Genomic DNA, 19,794 nt, shown 5'->3' with positions numbered 1-19,794 from the left:
ACAGACGTTGTCCAGAACGCAATCATGTCTTTTTTTTTTCCCTCCAAATGTGTGGGAAAAAATGTTCAATGTTCCAGATGCATCCTGTAAGCATAAGCACGCACACCGTATGCAGGTTGGGCGCGCCAGTTGATGACGCGAGCGTAAGCAAATGATTATCGCTGTGACATGGGGCGGTTTGATGCTCCAAGCAAAAAGAGATAATCAGAAAAGTCTTATTGGAGATAGGATACACTCACAGTAGTTCCCAATTAAATATGCCAGGAAAATTCGTTATTGCTTCTCTAGCATCCTGTATGCTGTCCGTTCTACCATCTACCAACTCTATTTGATCGTAATCGAACACATGTACTAGTCGTCCTCTATTCCTTCCCCAAAAAACCTCTACAGCCTGATAGCAAACTGCTTAAGGTACTCGTAATGCTCAACATTAGCAGCAACTGTGTCCCGGATCTGCTTCGCACCCTCTTCACCGTACTTCTCCTTCCATTCAGCAAAAAGCTGCTCGTCTGACTTGGGTTCCTTCTTCTGAGAAGACTGTCAGTTTACGACTCTAACCGCGTGATTGCAATCTTGACTTACATGTGTCCTTGCCCTCAAGCGATCACTGTCCAAAGCATCCTCGTGGAAACCCTTCCATTTCTCAAATGCCTGCTTGGCTATTTCTTGGTCCTTCTCCGTGTTCCATACGAGCATGTCTGGATCCCATTCAATTCCCGTGGTTTTGCAGAATGCTTCAATCATGCCGGATGGGTTGTCCAGCAAATCGTCTGCATCGATGACGCAGATTTCGACACCACCAGTGTGACCGTTTGTCTGCTCGTTGGAGTCGTGCTCCTTTTGACCCGCGAACTTGGGACCAATCTGACCCTCAGAACGTAGGTAGTCGAACAGGCGACGGAGCTCTTCGTAGCCAGCTTCGTCAGGGCGGAAGTTGTAGAAGCCCGTCATCTTGTCTAGTGGAGGGATGGTGCAGCGGTAGTATGACGGAATGGAGAATTTGGGGTGACGGATGAGAAATGTGAAGTGGTAGGTTGCCAACAGATCCGCGGGAATGACCGTAGGGTTGTTGGGTTCGCCTTGGGTGTCGTATGGGTAAGGAGGTCCGGGACGATCGCTACGAGTCGTGACAGGCGAAAGCTGCGTGGTGTCTGTTCCTACGCCACGACGGTAGTTGGACAGAGATGGGGCGATGGTGGCGGGCTTGCCGGCCGGGGGGATCCAGTATTGGGCCATGTCCTTGATGAAAGCGCGCTTGCCCTGTGAGAGGTGAGTATATCGTTCACGTATAATTCTCAACTGTGTGCTATTGACATTTCCATGCTACGGAACGTCATAGTGCGAGAGTCAAGATGGTAGGAAGCTGGGCAGATCGTAATGGTTCGGCGGCCATTCGGGGAAATAGGAGAAGGCGGTTTGACCATGTCCGCTTATAGAGACCATCAGAGACTTTGGTGGATTCGGTGCGCCCAAGTCGAACCGCTGACATATTGCGCAAGTCGTGCTTGAAAAGTCATGAGATGATCGTGAATGGAGTGGGGGGCGAATAGAGATCTGGCTAGCGGGTGGTTGGCTGAGAGCACCCAACACGCAATCGCGACGAAGTTGACGAGATCGCGGATACAACATGCTGATTGGATGCAAAGAGACAAAGAAGTGATGGAAAAACAGCAGAAAAGTGGCAATACTGTAGACATATGGAAACTATGAGTGCACGAACCTCTGAATTTTCTCTGGCGATGCGATCAAAGATGGTCTTGTATGTGCTCTCCTCGTAACCAGACGCTTTCCTGGCTTCCGGGTCATTCTCGTAACGCTCAGCAAGGCGCTCGGGACCGAAGTAGTAGGCGTCGCCAAAAGGCTCGTGAACACACTGGAGCGTGTCGTGGCGGGTCATGAAGACCTAGATGATGGTAAGAAGCCTGACTTGGGCGAGACACGGCGGAACCAAGCATACCCGCTCAAAGGCCGTCGAGCATGCTCTCGGATGAGTAGCCACAAAGATGGGCTTGCTCGTCATGGTTGCGGCTTGTCGACTCTGGTAGGATCTATATTCCAAGTATCCTGCGAAGGAGTGACTGATGGGTTGAACCGGTAGGGTTGGTGAAGAAGTACAGATATATTTCAAGCTGAACAGCAAGCACCTACTGCGAAAAGTAGACGGGGCACTAGCAGACCCTTATATCTGAGACCCAAACAGAATCTGCTGCCAATCAATCCGTGCGAGAAGGAACCCACAATTGCTGTTCGTTGAGCAGCAATCCCTACCAGCAACACGGGTTAACAGGTACTAGTGGGCCTGACTATACCGCGGTGGCAGCTTCAATCAGAGGAGCCATGCGGCCGGCAACCACAGCCGCAAGCGTAGTGTGAGGGTCATGCAGGAAACACGGTTGCCCTGATTCGATGCAGGGCTGGAGCTTGCCGAGGTGTGTTCGAGAGGTGTTTTCATGCTGCATGTGTGATGTCACTGGCGGGACTTGGTGGGCGGAAGGTGTCTTCCAAGGCTGGTGGGGCGCCATGTGCCCCTCACTAGCAAGCCCGAGGTGCCGACGGACCATCGTCCACTCCTTCCCCTTTTCAGCACTGCTTGGGTCTCACGCGCCATATCGTTGGATGGTATTTTTCAGCAGCCTTAGGTCTGTATTCTGGACGACTCTGGGCCACAGACTCCAATGCAGCTAAAAGCACGACATATGGTGGCTGCATTCCGCAATTCTGGAGTGCCTGCGACGAACAAAACCCGTTCAACGACCCCGAGGGAAGCGAGATACGCGCTGATGGACCTGGATTATTCTCTGTACATCGTAATACAGCCCGAAAGCTGTTGCACGACTTGATCCGCACCTGCCTGGTCGTTCAGCTGAAGAGAGCTGCGTGAAATGATAAACTAACGCCTGTTCAGCAGTTCGGTGTCCAGGTCGCCTTGATTGCGTGTGTGATCAGTTCGGATTTTAGACGTTAAACGAACACTACAACGCTTCAGCTTCAGACTGCTGTCATCGAGTGCCCTTGGACCGTTCTCGTAATCTACTAATGCTTCTCGTCGTAAGCACGCGCGGTACGAAGAGCAGCAGAGCGCTCAGACGAATTCATTGCTGCAATCTAGACGTAAAACGATCCGGCAAAACACACGACCGAATACACAAATACAACCACAGTAAAATGGTCGCTCAATCTTCCCATCCTCGTCCTTACTGGGCGCGAATATTCCTCCTTCGGGTATCGTACACCACGCTTCTCATCCAGTTGCAATGCCTCGTCAGCGGTAACTTCGTTTGGTGGCCAGATCATGTAACTGACCGGGATCCAACAGCTAGCCAACTGTCCGAGCCACCAAACTGGCGGCCATCCGATCCTGGTGAGCAGAAATACCCATCGATCATGGCCTGAGAGGACGACCTCAGCCGCCGAGTAGGCAGTGCTGATGCGAGCTGCCGGGTCGAAGCAACGCACAATGTTAAGGACAACACCGAGGATGCAAGCCAACATGAAGCAGACGTGTATCCAGACCATCTGCTGGACGAGTATTGCACGTAAGCGGCTGAAGAAACCCGAAGGCTTCGGTCCACGTTCTTTGATCTTCAGAGATAGACTGCCACTCGGCGTGAACCCAGGCTTTGTCCCACCTAAGCGTGTGGGAAGGATCATACCGCGAACAAGAGAAAGCGTGTAGTACGGAACCAGCCAGACATCAGCCTGATCCCAGCGCATTGCGTCGCGATATCCAACAAACAGCGCTAGACTCGTCTTGTGCGCCGTATCAGCAAAGACCCAAATGCAGACGAGTCGCAGGAGCCAGACGAATTGCCAGCGCTCATAGTAGACTACGAAGGGATATCCGGCTAGTAGTGCAAGTGGAAGACCAATGTAACCTAGCCAGTTGAGCGCGCTGTTCACGGCAGATCCTGCGCCAAACACATAGCCGGCGAGGCGTTGGCGCGCACTACAGAAGGGCACTGTCGGGCCCCAAAGACGGAAGTTGATCTAAAATGGGTCAGCCTCGATTGACAATTATCGAAAAGAGACTTACCTTGAGCGCTGTCTGAATATTGCCGATGGTCCATCTCGTCCGCTGTTTGATATGACCAGACAGGGTATCCGGCATCTCACCACATTGCAAATACTCATCGATATAAGCTACTGACCAGCCTTTCCCAAGGAGCATGGAGCTACAAGCTGTGTCCTCACTAATCGAGTACGTAGGAAAGCCACCAATATCTTCTATCGCCTCCCTGCGCGCCAGATATCCGGATCCAACACAGTCGCCCGCACCGAGCCCGTCGTGGATAAGCTCCGTCATAGCGTAGAAGTAATCGAGATCTTGTCGCACTGGATCGTTCAGTGGGATATTCCAGAAATACTGTGGTGGGCATGCCATTCCCATCTTGGGCTCCTTGAGAAGATGGGGCATCATGGCACGTAGCCAATTTGGTTGGACTATCATGTCGACGTCCAAGCCTGCAACGAATGGTGAGGGGGAATTTGTGAGCTTTGCGCTGAACTTCAGTCCGTGATTCAGATTACCAGCTTTCTAGTTGTTTCGTCAGTAAAATTTGATATCGAAGAGAGCAGGTAACGTACATAGTCCGGCACCTCTGGCTTCTCGCGGCTCGTATAGTGTGCGTGTGGGTACTTTCGCGACACATGTAACATTTTCTCTTCCAGATCCCTCGATCGACCATCATCGCACAAAACCACACTGAGGCGATTCGAAGGCCAATCTGTTTCGCATGCAGCCCTGACAACATTGAGGATGGTGTCGTTATCCTCTCCACACGCGGTAATGAGTACAGCTACCGCCGGAACATAGTCGCCTTCGAGATGGAGCTTTCGTCTTCTAGGTCGCTGCAGAACAGAAACACGGTTGAGATACAGCAGGATGGTTGGAAAGTATTGGAACAGCTCAACGACAATGAAGAACCAGGCTAGACCTAGCTGGTATTTTCCAACTGCTTGCATGTACGCAAGACAATAGACTCGAAAACAGAAGTAGGCGAGCAAGCAAATTGGCGCCAGGAGGCCTGTGGCAGACACAAGGGGCCAGAGAAAATCTGGCGCGACAGCCATGTTGTGAATTGGAATAAAGGGATGATGCCACAAGGAAGGCGTGAGTAATGTCTTATAGCTGAGGATGACACTTTTGGCATCTTCGAGTCTACATCATGTCGGCGATAGCCGCGACAGCCGCGATATAGCCATTCTTTGCCCCAATTGGCGAGTGTCTTTCCATCGGACATTGCAGTAGAAGAGACGAGGGGATCGCTGCATCGGCGCGCATCACATCTTGAATCATAGCGGGAAGCGGATACCCCACGTGGTGAGCTTGCATGCAAGAGCAAAACGTGATGGGTGGGTACAGTACGTCCAGGACCACTGCCAAGGAATAAGTGCTTGCATCCATCCGACGTCAGCTATTCATAATTCTTGGGAAACTGAAGACCAGCATTCGCCGTGTACGAACAAGAGGTCACAAATGTGGATCGGGGCTGTAATTGCTTCTTCCACGAACCATACTTCTCCTACAACTGCTTTTGCTTTTGAGCCTGAAACAACCTCTCCGTTGACGTAGCTATCTGACGTATCCAGTCAACATTCTGCACACGGCTGCCCACACAGACAGCTACACATCAACCGTTAACTGCATCTTCAATAAATTCCCCCTAACGATCTCCTCTCTCTTCTTTTCCAACTCCTCCATGTCCCAGCACGCACTAACATACCTCCCACTCAACCATTCTCTTCTCTCGTTCCCCAACCAAGCCAACGTGTCCCCCGCCAGCTCCGGGGTGTCAACAAGCCACCCATGCATGTGCCCTGGCATGCTCAATGCAAGTTCTGTTTGTACACCACCAGGATGCACAGCGATAGCTACCATCCCGTCTTTGCTCTCGCCGTGATCTTGGGCAATGAACTCTGTGAAGCGCAAGGAAGCCAGCTTCGCTGGTCCATAAGATGAGCTTTGCGGAACGACCATGAGAGCGCCGATAGATGTGAGGTTTATGATAATCTTGGAGCCAGCAAGGAGTAGAGACCAACATGCGCGGGTCACGAGATAAGGGCCTTTGACACTGACTTCGTAGTCGCCCCACCAGGCGTCGGGGTCCGAGTCTGGGATACCAGCAAAGGGGGCGAGACTTCCCGCATTGTTAACAAGGACATCGAGTCTGCCTTTGAACTTCTCGGCCACCTCTTCCACCGCAGTATCTACGCTGTCCTTACTAGTGACATCGAGATTCAGGGCCAACACCTGTGGTTCTGGATGACCTGCATGTTTGGCTGCAGATTGAACTTCTGAGATGACGTCGGATAGCGAGGAGCGCGCGCCAAGGGCTATGCAGGATGCACCTGCTTTTGCGTAGCTGATGGCTGTGGCGCGGCCGACGCCTTTGGAAGCACCCGTGATGAGAACGTGTTTTCCCGAGAGGTTGGCATTGGCGGGGGCGATGTAGGAATACGTATCGTGACGTTCAGTCGGCGTGAAGTTTGAGCCTGGTGTTTCTTGATAAATATGTCTTCGGAGAGAAGTACGGTCGGGGTGAAGTACCATTTGAGGCGCGCTTTTCGCCAGAGTTATGAGACATGATGATGCTTTGTTTTTGAGGGACAAGCTAAAAGTCCTTGCATGTGTCTAGATGTTGAGCCCGATGATGGCAAATACTATTTGCGAAATGCAAGAATGGTGATGGCATGACGTAAACCGTATCCACATTCGGCATGGCAAACGTCAGGTACTAGGATCACGGTAGTATGCAAGGGGCTTATCGGGAGTATCTGTTCGGAAAATCAACACAACACGAAATTCGTGGTTCAAACATGGGCGGAAAAATTGTGAATTGAATTGAAATGATTTCTAAATCCCATGTACTTACTTGCACAACGCAAGTATCCTCTCCACTGCTCGCTCTGCCGCGATCATAACACCCATGACCGGGTTGGTAGTAAGAGGCGGCACAATGCTTGCATCGATTACGAACAGATTCTGCATACCAATCACCTTTGTATCCGCATCAACGCATGATTCCATCCTGCAACTGCTGCTCCAATGCTGCACGTTGCCACGTGTGTAAGCACTTGGCGTGGTCAACCATGTTGAAATTTGCTCGAGCGTCGAGTTTTTGGCAATATTGAGGGGAGTTAGGGTAGGAGGAAGAGCTTGGAAGATGTTGTGGACGAATGTGGCAATTGCTGTTGCATCTCGGGGATCAGAATAGAAATTTGAGTTCGGAAGGGCAATACCCCTGGCATCCAAGTTCACGCGGCCGACAGATCGGAGGCCAGAGGTACCGTATACGTTGAGTGTGATGGTACCGTTTTCCATAAAATCCATCGCACCTGAAGAATCAATGGTGCCCTGGCAACCCACCACATCATCGCCCTGTTCGATGTAATCCCAGAACGCGCTTGTTTGAGAGGCGAGTGTGTAGGGTCCTGAGCGGTTGTTGAGATATAGATCAACGTCAGCTGGCGGAGGGTTTGAGTAGCCATAGTTGTATGACGCGATTTCGTCGGAATAAAGCTCGATAAAAGTGTTTGGGTTATCGAAGACGCCATTGCCGACCTCGGTGTTGTTGATCCAGTCTTGAGCAGGGACAGTAACGTGACCTTTCAAAGAGAGGTTTCCCAAAGTCTCTGCTTCGCCGATACCTGACCACATCAACAATTGGGGACTGAGAAGTGCGCCGGCTGAAGATATGACCATTCCGCCCTCTTTGATACAGATACTGTGTGAGCTGGTTGCACCATTGGTCTGGACGTCAACACCATTTGCTACATCGCCATCTCGACGGACACGCAACACCTTGGTACCAGTCTGGAATGAGAAGTTCGTTCGGTTCAGTGCAGATTGGAGGTACGTCTTCACTGGTCCACTCCTTTGGCCATTTTCGTAGTACCATATGGGGTGCCCGAACACTTTCGTCTTGTTATGGTCTTCGATACCATCGTTCAGGCCAACCTCGGTATACCCTGCGCCATCGACAAGCCATTGCTTCGCAGCCTCGTAGCCGCTCTGCAGATACCGCTTGCCATCCTGCGATGGGCTGTCTGTATTCGGCTGTTTTGTCCTGACTTTGCGAATCGCGGATTGCATGTCGGCGTCCTTCCAGCCATCCGGAAAGTAGCGATTCCAATCGCTCGCGGGCGGCTGGAAGAACAGCCCAGCGTTGATTGCCGAGTTACCACCGACAGTGCATCCTTGGAACGCGTTTACGACGTCTGATGCGCAGGTCAGGTTACCCTCGCCAGAGTTCGAGAAGATTGACTTGTACAGCCCCGGGACGTCAACGCGGCTGAGTTCAGTCTCGTTTAACCATTCCGGACGGGCACGACCGCCGGTTACGTAGTACGATGGGCCGCCTTGCTCTAGGAGTAGAGTCTTCTTGCCAGCTTCGCTCATACGATCTGCTGTGACGATACCCGCTGGACCAGAACCTAGAGATATTAACCTTGGAATCAGGTGGTAGGTGCAAGTGCGAACTTACCGACGACAATGACGTCCCATTCACCCCCAGCACAAGTCTCTGCAGCAGCATAGCTGGTGACTACAGCCACCGGCAGCAAAGTCTTCAACATGTAGGATTTTACCATGATGCCGTTCTGAATTTGAAGATGAGACTTGCTTTGTTCCCCGTTTCAGAGGCTGTGGCTCCTTACCGCCACCAGGCTGAAGGGCTTGCTTTAAGCATCCCATCTCACCACCACCATCTAGCATGTACGCTTGCTCTAGTCGCTAGTTCTAAAGCACGGTGATGCACAAGTACCACAATACTAGGCAAATTTGCAGCTGGAAGCTGGAAGCCGACATGACCGAACACGAAGAGGTATGACGCTGCTTACGAGATGGCACGTGCGTTGAGCTAAACCATCGCTCAGACTCGGGCACTTTCCCTCATCGCACGCGCTACAGGGGCGGAGATCGCACGCCGGTCGATACCAGTGGGGCATTTAAAAATCGGAACGTTTGTGCGGCGGGTGCGTGGCGGTCGCAGCATGGTTATTTTGAGATATGATGGCGAGCTGGAGATCTGGAGGTGTGGCGTTGGTGAGGGGTGTGGAGCCAAACTCAGCGGAAGGTGCGGCTGAAGTTACGACCTTGCGTCAGTCACCCAGGCCTTGTCTAGAGTACTTTGTTTTTAGATTCCTCCTACGACTCACATCGCAGATGACGGAATTACGTACGAAAGCTTGAGAAGCTTGTTGCGCGATGTTACGGGACATGCCCGCTCGGGCCGCCTGGAAGCATTGGTGGTGGGTTGTTCGTATGAGGCAAGGGCTGTAAAGTGGCACGCGCACGGTGTCACTTCAAAAACTGTGACACTAAAGGCTCAAGAATCGTACTGACAGATTACCAGTGCCGTTTTTCTCTCCGGGCTTGATCAATGAGAGGATCAATTACTATGGAGTCGTGGGATTCATGCGACTGATCTTCACTCAGCTGTCTACCCACACCGCCATCTCTGGTCCATGACATCCCAGGTCGAAATTTCCTGCTTCGCAGATGTAAACGAACAGAGAATCCCAATGTCGAAACGAAGCAATTGCAAAGGGGAAACACAGTACACCGTATTGGAATAGCTAAACTCAGCAAGGAACCAGAGAACCAGAAGTCCAACCGCACGCCGCTCGCAGAGGAAAATGGAAGTCCGGTCTTTGCAGCAGCAGACTCCCTTACTACACAAAATTTCGATATAACACCATGACACATGCAGGCACCATCCACCCCATTCCCATCCATTTTCTGGCCCGCGTGCTGAGACTTGAGTGAAAACTCAACGAATTGCCCCTGGAAAAGGTCTACCTACGTACCTTGGCAGCCTACCACATGCAGACTCGTCGAGCAGTTCATAATAGTAATTATGGGCGAGCTTCAAGGGGAGTCAAATCTGCTGGAGGATATGGACATGTCGTATACGTCTGGGCCGATTGCCGGAGTGCTAGTCTAGAAAACGATTGCTTCGCGGATAGAATGGAATTTGATGAACCTTTCCAACTTCTTAGTGATCTCAAGCGAACAAGAGAAGGACCACAGACGAGAGCATAGAGGACTGGTAAAGTCGGTCAAGTTCTGCGTATCGTTTACTCGAAATGTCGGTATCTTCCGAAAGTACATGTTATCTTTCCCTTCCCTTCTACTAGCCTAACAAAGCCGACCGGAATAGTGAACGAGCGGTCGTTCACAGGCTTCCTCATTTTTCTTTTGAGAAGCCGAGTCTGATGCAGTCGAGCAGATTGCGGCTCATAATTCAAATGAGTCGGCGCGAAAGCACTTCGTGCAGTCGCGGACCACAGTAAACAGAGATTCAACATGAATGTGGTCTAATCGGGTTAGTGTCGGTTGTAGCCTGATTTGTTGCCTCGGGCGTCTTGCGCCTGCCAATCTGCGACTACGCTAGGAAATCGATCACGAACAAGCGAAGGCGAGACGTAAGCTCAATAACCACTACACAGAGCCGTTTTCAAGACGCTGCATCCTTGCGGTGATAGCCCAGAAACCGTGTAAGCCGCGTCCTCTACTCTCGAACGCGTAACAACACCCGAACAAGTCCGGATGCTCTAGAACCACACTCACTGGCAGTAATATGCAGGTGAGCATCGCTTCTACGACGATCGCTGACGATTTACGCAGGGTAGTTTCTTGCATGGCGCCTGCTAATGATGCGGTTCGTACACTGGCATAATGCGACATCAAAGGACAACTGTAGAAGCTAACGAATACAGCTGCCTACAAAACATGTACGCATCGATGCAGCGTTCCTCACGGAGCAGCAGAGGAGATATCCGCTGGTGCTAGCGAAACTCCGCGACGCAATCCCACCTGAGCTTTACCCTACAGCGGAAGCATCACCACAAGATATATACTACGGACATCCGTTCTACCCCGGTCGGGTGCTCCTAGGAACCAACGATGGCTCTCGAGTATGGAGTCATTTGCGCAGAGTGAGGAAGAACCACAAAACTCTGATGGAGATACACTACGATGACAACAGAGGCGGCGAGGAGGGTCACACTCCTTTTGCGCAGTCGGATTTCTTGCCGTGGTGTCGCGTCGGAGCCCATGAATGGGAGGAGCGCGTAAAGAGAGTCGTCAAGATCGTTATGTTGGAAGCTGGGTATTCCGAGAGCGTAGTGTCCCAGATACCGTCTTCATTACTGACAGCCATACGAATGAATCTTGAGAAAGGCCCGGATAGTCTGCCGCCAGCAACTGGACTGGATCCTGGGTGGTCGACGGAACAGGTTGCAACTTCTCTCGCATCGTCATCCGCCCTTGACCTTGGCGAGGAACTAGTGGACAGTGTACAACGGCCTGGTGTGCCCCAACCGAAACCGCGCAAGGATCCGGCAGCATACTATATCAAGATGCTGAGGGACGTCATTCCAGTCGAACATTGGTTCCAAACGTTGCCGATCCCAACCTATGAAGAGCAGGGGATCGTCTTGCTGGAACCCGACAGCAAAGAGTACTTTGCCTTGTTTCCTGGTAAAGTTCTCCTAGGTCGCCTCCGCAGCGAAGATGAGACACAAGCCTGGGCAGCTTTCCGCCGTCCCAAGCCAGTTGCAAAAGTACAGACATTGTCTGGACCTTGGCGGATGTGCTTGTTCGATGACAACTTACTTGAGCTAGAGCTGCCTGAAACATTGAGCGGCACTGTAAACTTTGCGCCTGCATTCCAACTCCTAACTGAGGGCAAAGATGTTGTCGCCACATCGAAGGTGTGATTTGCCAGACTCAGTGCATGCGTGCGTCTCGCGCTCATTGACGCCAGGCTGCAGGACGACGGAGGTTTCGTCACTCGACAGGACGCGCGACCCAGAGAGCTAGCGGCACTCATCAAGAGCAATTGGATGCGACTTCGACGAATATTCCAAGGGCCTGGACGTGGCATTGAGCAGGAAACGAGCCAACCGCCGTTGACGCAGGAGTCACGAAAGACGCGTACCGCGGGCGCATCTGCCGTGGTTGCTACCACGCATGATCAAGTACACGTACCTGAAGATGACAAGAGTAGCAAGCACCGACAGCAGACACAGCCTCTAACGACCGTTTCCACAAACTCCATAATATCTCAAGACGAAGACGACATTTTGGAGACAGCCTACCCGTTTGCCAAACCTGACAAGCAGTTCGCCATTTCTAAGCGCACGGCGGCACTACCACCGCCCAACTCTTCCATGACAACGAACAGGAAACAGAAGACGATGCACCCAGACCCTACATCCTTGCTTGATTTCATCGATTTTACCACCGCAAAGGACACCCCGGACAGTGCCGCGCTCAGAGAACAGGTTCAAGTGCTCACCGAGGCCAAAACTGCTATGAAGGTGGAAAACAGCAAGAAGAATGAATACATTGTCCAACTGAAACTCACTATCAGTGATATGAAAGACGATATGAACGATTACAAGAAGAAGGTACAGGAGTTGGAGACATTCAAGGCCAAGCACGTTGAGCATTGTCAGGCAGTGATGCTGAAGCTGCTGACGCAGAGGAACTTGCGAAACGGCAGCAGCGAGACTGATGCTGAGAGGGATGCAAGAAGGGAATACACAGAGGTCTATGGGCTTGAGATTGTGGGTCGGGATGCAATGGATTGAGAGAGATCACCCTATCTGCATACGCATCTAAAATTAAGCCAACAGATTTGCATTGACATGTCTTGACGAGAAAAACTTGATCAGAATCCACCGATACCATCGTCGCTCTCTTCGTAATCATAAGACCAATCATGATTTGCACCTCTCTCCTCGCGCTTCTGTGACACTCCCGCCAAAGCCTTCCATTCACGTTCCTCTATCGCCTTCCCTAGGCCAATAGAAAGCTGCAAATCGTCCACCTCATCGTCGTCAATCAAATGGTAGCTCCAGATGTAGTCCACATCCGAGACACAATGTGGCTCATTAATAGCACCAACACGGCACCTAACTTTCTGCAGCTGTATCGCGAGGACTGTTTCTGCAGGTTCCGATTCGGTAGGTGAAGAAGGGGAGTTCATGTTAGATGCCGAGTCTACCCGTCGAAAGGGGAGGGGGAGTTGTGGTTGCGGGGTTGAAGCTGCCTCGGTTACGGGTTCGTCTGACACAGCCGCATGCTTGTGACATGAAGCTTTGGATGTTTGGAGTCCGGTGACAAAGTAGACTGGCTTGTTTTGTTGTGTCATCTTGCGGAGGAAGGCTTGTGCTGTGGGCTCATGGCGCAGGTTTTCGAAAACCTGCGATGGTTCGTCGATGGTAACATGGGATATGGCGTGCTGGTCTTTGTCTTTCGACTGGTTTGATGATTTCCGTGAAGCAGGAGATTTGGAGGGCTTGAGGGAGTTGGAAGATGGTGTTAGAGGATTGGTGAGGAGCTGCCCGAGCGTGACAGACTCTGATGGCAATGGTGCTGGGAGGCTGAGTAGAGGAGACATGTTCGATATTGATCTGCGTTTAGATATGAAGCAGACTCTACGTTGATATAGATCTCCAGGGAATGATACTCGAAACCAAAGTGAGGGAATAAAAATGGTCAAGGATGACGATCTGGTCGGCCCGGCTGTGAAGATATATCTTCAAGTTGTGGACTTGGCTCACTGTTCACTAATTACGCAATAGCAGGTATGGTGATGCTCGTGCGTTGGCCTGCCATGCCTCTGTTTGGAACTAGGTTTTTGTGACGACTGTCATTCGTTGTCAAACTGTCGGTCGTACGGGACGTGACAACCGGTCTCGTTGCGAGCATGTCTATAGCTCGGCTACCAAAGGGAGACGAGACCTGGAGCTCGCTCGACAATGGGATTTGTTATTTTATTGGCTGATAAAGCCCGCAAACTTGCAAACGCGTTACTAACGGTACGACTGGATTTGTGGTCTGATGGAGATCGGCTGACTTGTTCCTGAGCTGTTTGCAAACCCTGATCCGACCTCGGGAAGTTAGGCGATATGCATCAACGGGAAGACGCGGAGCCGCATGACAGCTTCTTGTGTACATGTTGAAGAGTCGCTGCGCAACAAGAACATATCGATCAGACGTCTTGGATGAAGAGCGACGTGTCGAGAAGAGCTAGATGCAGCGTGGACGTCGGATCGAGCGCTGCTTTGTTGCCGATGCGACGTGGAGTTGGCCAGCACCGGACAAAGGGATGCTAGCTATCACGCTGACAGCTCGTTATCAAGACGCAAAAGATAGCATACCGACTGAGCTTGAGATTGCGATTGCGATTGCAGACACCGGTACCGTGTGAGCCGCTGCCTCGGGACGACGCACACGACCAAGAGGGGTATGTTGTCATGTGAAGGCGTGGCGCGTGGCTGTGTGGCTGGTGGCTGGGCGGACGGGATCGACGCATCTTGACGTGACGCTTGTCACTGTCATTAAATACATGGCGCTTGCCGTCATTGTACCGTTGCGACTACAGTTGACCGTCGCTCGTCCGTCGACGGGGATCGAGAATGAAGCTGGGCCGCGTCGCTGGGATGGATAGCCATGGCTGTCGCTGCTTCCGGCACTGGGCGGAAAGCTGACACTGCCACACTACGGAGGAGCAAGTACCGTAAACATGGCAGGCCAACTTCGGGGCCACTTTTGCTGCCCATACACCTATCCTCTATTATTCCAGCCAGATTGCCATGGCAGAGACATCTGCTGCCTCGGCGACGCATGCACGTCGCCAGAGTGCCCTTGCCGACATTCAATTCGCGTCCATTGTCGACGATGACCTCACACCGTCCGAAGACGAATCGCCGGAAGAACGGGCATTTGAGCTGGAGACGGCACAGTCAGCCATCGGAGTCAGCATAGGAAAGCAGCAGACGCGTCTGACGTCGCCCAAAACGCCGGCAGCGGAAAAAGCCGCAGCCCTGGACGAAACAGAAGACGGCGCCTTCTTCGATGGCTGGCAAGAGGCCACCGATTCGACACCGGAACTGAACAAGGCGACACCGAGCACTGAGCCGACGAAACATGTGCAGAAGGCTGACGTGAGGCCAAAGCCGACGCAGACATCGAGCAATGACGACCGCGAGCGACAATGCGGCGCCCGAACGAGACTTCCCTCGCCGTGGCGAGCAGGTCCGAAGACGTTCCAGAAGGACAAGGCGGGCGACCACCGATCCATACTCCGCGACACCCTCCAGAGCGGGCGGCGGCGGGCATCGTCGAGCGGCTCCATGGGTGACACGGTGCGCAAGTACATGCCCTTTAGCCTCCCCACGTCCATCACCAAGACCTACAAGGACCTCCACTTTTCCCTCCCGAGTTTGTCGGCATTGTCGCTCGATACTGAGAAGCCACGCACCTTGGACCGACGGAGGAGAGATACCTTTGCTAGCGGCGCTCCGCCTCGCGAGATACCACAGCGAGACGGCGCCCACCACTCCACGCCGGCAGAGTCCAATGGCACATCAAGAAGCCTCGTTCGGATTCCACAACAGCCCAGTACCGCCCCAATCCCTCAGCGCGAGTTCAGCGACGACAGCAGTTCCACCATCGCCCCATCACTCCAGGTGCCGAGCGAGCGACCGACGCCCAAGCTGCGGCGGTCCAACTCCGAGGGCTCCTTGCTCGTATACCGCACCCGATCTTTTGCATCTTCTCTCGGCGACGACACGCGCTTCGAAAGTGTTCAAGAGCAGGTCAACAGTAGGCTGAAGGCCCTTCGAGACAGCTGGGCAGACTCCAACTTCAAACTGCCCAGCCCTTCGTTTCCAAACTTCAACTTGACCTCTAGTGCCGAAATGTTCAGGAGCCGCAACGCCAGCACTACGTCCAAACCACGCGAAACCGACGATGTTGCCCCGCAAATGGCCAACCCCCGCACAGGCGTGCCCGCATCGGCATCGCGTCGCGACTCGATGAGGAGGAAGCGTCTGCCGTCAAAGGGCGGAGACGCCGACAATGAGTCGCATCCATACTTCACACAAGCGCTGCAGGAGCTCGAGGGTGACTTGGTCATCCTAGGAGGTTATCGGGGGTCTATCCTGCGCTCAGCAGAGCCACCCCACCGGCAGCTTTGGGTGCCTATCAAAGTCGGACTGAATCTGCGTAAAGTAGACTTGGAAGTGCCTTTAGACCCCGATGCCGACGAGCGCATGGAGGAAAGCATCATACCAAGTGGCATGCTGACCCACATTGGCCCTGTCGACATCGCCAAGCGTCTTTTCAAGCGTCTGAATGCCTGTGACAACGTAAGAGACGGTAAGCTTAGGGTCCACAACTACGGTTATGACTGGCGGCTTTCGCCGCACTTCCTGAGCCGGCGGATGATACAGTTTCTAGAGTCACTGCCCTGCAATCAGCCAGGTGTTCCTCCTGAGAAACGAGGTGCAATTGTTGTGGCACACTCGCTGGGGGGCTTGATCACTCGTCACGTTATCAATCAGCGTCCGGATCTAGTAGCTGGTGTCGTATATGCTGGTGTGCCTCAACGCTGCGTGAATATCCTTGGCCCTTTCCGCAATGGCGACGACGTCCTCTTTTCTTCACGCGTGCTCACAGCCCAAGTGAACTTCAGCATCAGAACATCATTCGCTCTTCTGCCCCTAGACGGCAAGTGCTTCATTAACAAGCGCACCAAGGAAGAGTACCCCGTAGACTTTTTTGACGTCAATACATGGAAGGAACACCGCCTTTCTCCGTGCATAGCAGCGCCTTTGCCTCGCCCTGAGCAACCCAAAGATAGCAACTTCAGCGTTAGTGGCCTGATGAACGCCGTCTCCTCGGCACTGCCCACCTTTCCCGCTCGCAAAAGTAGCACTGCGAGGGACGCCACGGATGTGGCTCGTAACGTCGCCAACAACGTCACAGAAGGAAGCGCGGAGCAAGCAGGCATGGGCCCGCAAATGGGCCATGAACACAACCTTGAGACATCCAAAGATCCAAATCCCGCCACCGACGTTACGATTCCTTACGACAAAGCGATACAGTATCTTACACGAACGCTCGCCGAAGTCAAGGCTTTCAAACAAGAACTAGACCACCGACCCGAACACGAAATGTCAAACTCATACCCGCCCATCGCGCTCATTTATGGCAAGTCCACACCGACAGTTTACGGCGCGAAAGTAGAAAGCCGGGAAGCTATAAAACGCGCGGATGTGTACGACGAACTTGCATTTGCGAGTGGTGATGGTGTTGTTCTCGCTCGCGCAGCGATGGTGCCCAAGGGGTACAGTGTCGTTAGAGGTGGGGTCGTGTCTAGCGACCGTGGGCATGTTACACTTTTGGGTGACTTGGAAGCTGTAGGGCGGTGTCTTCATGCTGTCATCCAGGCGAGGCGGAGCGGGGTTGGACTAGGACCTGGAGCGCGATGAGCATTTGTGGAGATTTTTACGTTGTACCTAGATATTTCACGAGATCCAATCAATCAATCCGATTGTGCGCTATTCATTCGTCTTCTCTGGGCTACAAAGCTTTACAATCTCCGATTGTTCGATTATTTTGGGCATCATCAGACCGATCAAACTAAACTTTAAATCGGATCAGCCCCAACACGGCAGTTCCGATATTGTAGCGACAAAGCGTTCCTGGGCAAAGGCGCAATCAGAATCGCGACAGCCCTCGCTAAGCTATCCGTCTTTCCCACCGGGCGCTTTCCGTTGTGCTTCCGCCGGCCCTTTTCTCGGTCCTATCCACTCGGTCGTAACGGTTCGCGTTGTGATCGGTAAGCGTACGTGAGGGCGGAACGGCTGCAGGCGACGCAGCGGTACGGGCCATGGTGGCATTCCGAAGTTGAGTTCGGATCGAATTCGTATTTCGATGATAGGCATGTGCCACCATGTGGGCGCCTATCCGTATCTGGGCATCGCTTTTCCATGGTTGGACTTTTCCAACACTGAATCTTTGTCATGGTGCTAAGGCTGCGAAGACTTGCGATAATCTTGCTCTGCTGTTGGCTGCCATAAGTGTTTGCAGTGACCATTTAATGCTTTTATAGATTAGTGCTGGGTATGACTGCTTCGATTCTATGTGGGAAGCAAGAAATGTAGTTTCTGAAATCCAGATGTCCATGATGTTGAGTCCATTCCGTTGCGAGGAGGTATTTTTCATGAGAACGTTGACGAGTGATGAGCGTGGAATCAAGTCTGGAATAACGGACGTAGAGTGAAGGTATTGGTGCTGTCGCTCCAGGCGAGGGGTCATCTCGCGCTACTCCTTCCACAATGTCCGTGAAACTGGAAGTCTACGAGATGGCAAAGACCTCTCGTTGACAAGCAGCTGTCCTCCTACAAGAGGGTACAAACGACATGTCGTTTAACCGTGCCCTTTGGTGCGAAATCTCGCAGTTTGGTGCGAAAATCATCACATAGGCATGGAACGCTACGGAGTTCCGTAGCGTTCTAGGGCGTAAATGATGTGTGACGAAACGTGATCAGAGACGCACATCAGCCGGTGAGATTGACTGACTTTCCATGGGGTGCAGCTGGCTTGTGGCGTCGAAAGAAGACCTTTCTGTTACCGGTTAGTAGACTTGGCGTGATCAGCCCTACTGGTACCGTACCCTCGTACTCCGCTAATCTCGTTTGGCATCTCCGTCTTCTCCCTCATCTTCAATCATGTCGCCAATCGCTCCGTCTACTCCATCTGGATCCAAGAAGTAACAGCAGCCGTAACTGAGATCATTTCCATCCAAGTCAGGTTTGCTGCAGCGAAGCGAGATTTCGGGCTCAGATTCTTGACAAAGTCGCGATCCTCCATCTAAGCGCGCGTATGCAGCTCTGACCATCACATCACATCACCACCTCATTCAACTGGGCGGCCAAGCGATGACACGCAGCGGGGATAAGAATGTTGTGTCGGGGATGCGGCACCAAGAAATACGTTTCTCCATTCCGTTAATCCCGGCAAGTCCGACCGCGCGGGGGTGTGCAAGGTCATGGTTTCGGCTACAGCTCAGGACTCGCAACCCTGTACCCAAAGGTGGTGACGCCTTACTGGCGAGTCGTGGCTGATCGCTGAAAGCCAGTGACTGAGTCTTCCGGCACAAAACTTGGACACTTTCTCCACTCCATACCTAGGTAGGGCATGTATACACGCCAGGATTCAGCGTTATTCCGAAAGTGCCTCTCACTCTTTTGACCACAGTACCAAGCATTCCTTTCTTCGGTATCGATTCTGAACTAATGTTCAATATCCAGCCATTGCTCGAGATTCACAGCGCAATATGCACTTCAACAATTTGAAATCGCTACCACAGCGGAACCCTGTCTTATCGACGGACCGCCCGGCCACGCTTAACTCCAAAGACACGCCATATGATGGTTTACAGTTGAGGCATGCTGTAATTAGCAAGACGCCCCTTGGAAGGTATAGCCGAACATGGCCTTACCGCAACTAGATCCCAGCTGCATCATACTATCCAGTCCTTCAGCGTCTTTACCTCGAGTAATTCCCGTTAGCGTCAAACAGCAATACCGTCTCGTCACGTCTACTGGGGACGCGATGATTAACAGCTCAGTTGCAATATTCTGTTTATGCATGATGAGTCTTACGAAAACTTTTCATACGCACAGATCAGATCCAACGTATCATACACACGTGATGACCTGGTTCATGCGTGGCGTTAGGTGACCAATCGAGCGGTTGCCGCTTCTTGCGAAAGCCAGTCCAAGAGCCGCGCCTCTGTGAATATCCTGTGCCCGCGCGGCTGTGAGTGGCTGACAACGCATGGTCTTCTCGAAAACAGGCCATTCAAGCCATTCGACAATCTGCTTCCGTCAGAAATGCGGGCTTTTCACAACCCATCCTGCGGCCCCCTATTGGAGAGCCTGCCGGAGGTCTCCATACTCGCGGCACGCGCTTCCCCACAGACCAACCTT

General features: G+C 52.4%; 6 protein-coding genes across 6 annotated transcripts; 2 read left to right on the top strand and 4 right to left on the bottom strand.

The window, feature by feature from the left end:
• Positions 1-384: 384 nt before the first annotated feature.
• On the bottom strand, positions 385-2,020 carry ACET3X_001315 (uncharacterized protein; the record flags this gene model as incomplete). Its single annotated transcript, XM_069446593.1, has 4 exons — positions 385-528; positions 583-1,260; positions 1,721-1,903; positions 1,958-2,020. The coding sequence occupies 4 exons, from the start codon at positions 2,018-2,020 to the stop codon at positions 385-387; spliced, it is 1,068 nt and encodes a 355-aa protein (XP_069311557.1).
• Positions 2,021-3,105: 1,085 nt separating this feature from the next.
• ACET3X_001314 (uncharacterized protein) lies at positions 3,106-4,962 on the bottom strand (the record flags this gene model as incomplete). The annotated part of the gene is made up of 3 exons (XM_069446592.1): positions 3,106-3,987; positions 4,034-4,534; positions 4,585-4,962. The coding sequence occupies 3 exons, from the start codon at positions 4,960-4,962 to the stop codon at positions 3,106-3,108; spliced, it is 1,761 nt and encodes a 586-aa protein (XP_069311556.1).
• A 550-nt stretch (positions 4,963-5,512) lies between these two features.
• On the bottom strand, positions 5,513-8,589 carry ACET3X_001313 (uncharacterized protein; the record flags this gene model as incomplete). Its single annotated transcript, XM_069446591.1, has 3 exons — positions 5,513-6,515; positions 6,873-8,433; positions 8,484-8,589. 3 exons carry the CDS (start codon positions 8,587-8,589, stop codon positions 5,624-5,626), a joined length of 2,559 nt encoding a protein of 852 aa, XP_069311555.1. The 3' UTR covers positions 5,513-5,623.
• A 1,991-nt stretch (positions 8,590-10,580) lies between these two features.
• On the top strand, positions 10,581-12,597 carry ACET3X_001312 (uncharacterized protein; the record flags this gene model as incomplete). Its single annotated transcript, XM_069446590.1, has 3 exons — positions 10,581-10,661; positions 10,720-11,717; positions 11,769-12,597. The coding sequence occupies 3 exons, from the start codon at positions 10,581-10,583 to the stop codon at positions 12,595-12,597; spliced, it is 1,908 nt and encodes a 635-aa protein (XP_069311554.1).
• An 80-nt stretch (positions 12,598-12,677) lies between these two features.
• ACET3X_001311 (uncharacterized protein) lies at positions 12,678-13,409 on the bottom strand (the record flags this gene model as incomplete). Its single annotated transcript, XM_069446588.1, has 1 exon — positions 12,678-13,409. One exon carries the CDS (start codon positions 13,407-13,409, stop codon positions 12,678-12,680), a length of 732 nt encoding a protein of 243 aa, XP_069311553.1.
• Positions 13,410-14,413: 1,004 nt separating this feature from the next.
• ACET3X_001310 (uncharacterized protein) lies at positions 14,414-17,327 on the top strand. The gene has a single exon (XM_069446587.1). It carries the CDS (start codon positions 14,608-14,610, stop codon positions 17,287-17,289), a length of 2,682 nt encoding a protein of 893 aa, XP_069311552.1. The 5' UTR covers positions 14,414-14,607; the 3' UTR covers positions 17,290-17,327.
• Positions 17,328-19,794: the final 2,467 nt, after the last annotated feature.

Source organism: Alternaria dauci, chromosome 1 (assembly GCF_042100115.1).
Source record: "Alternaria dauci strain A2016 chromosome 1, whole genome shotgun sequence".
In the NCBI taxonomy this organism is placed as follows: domain Eukaryota; kingdom Fungi; phylum Ascomycota; class Dothideomycetes; order Pleosporales; family Pleosporaceae; genus Alternaria; species Alternaria dauci.
The sequence above is the reverse complement of the archived record's forward strand: the minus strand, read 5'-3'. Positions and strand labels throughout refer to the sequence as shown.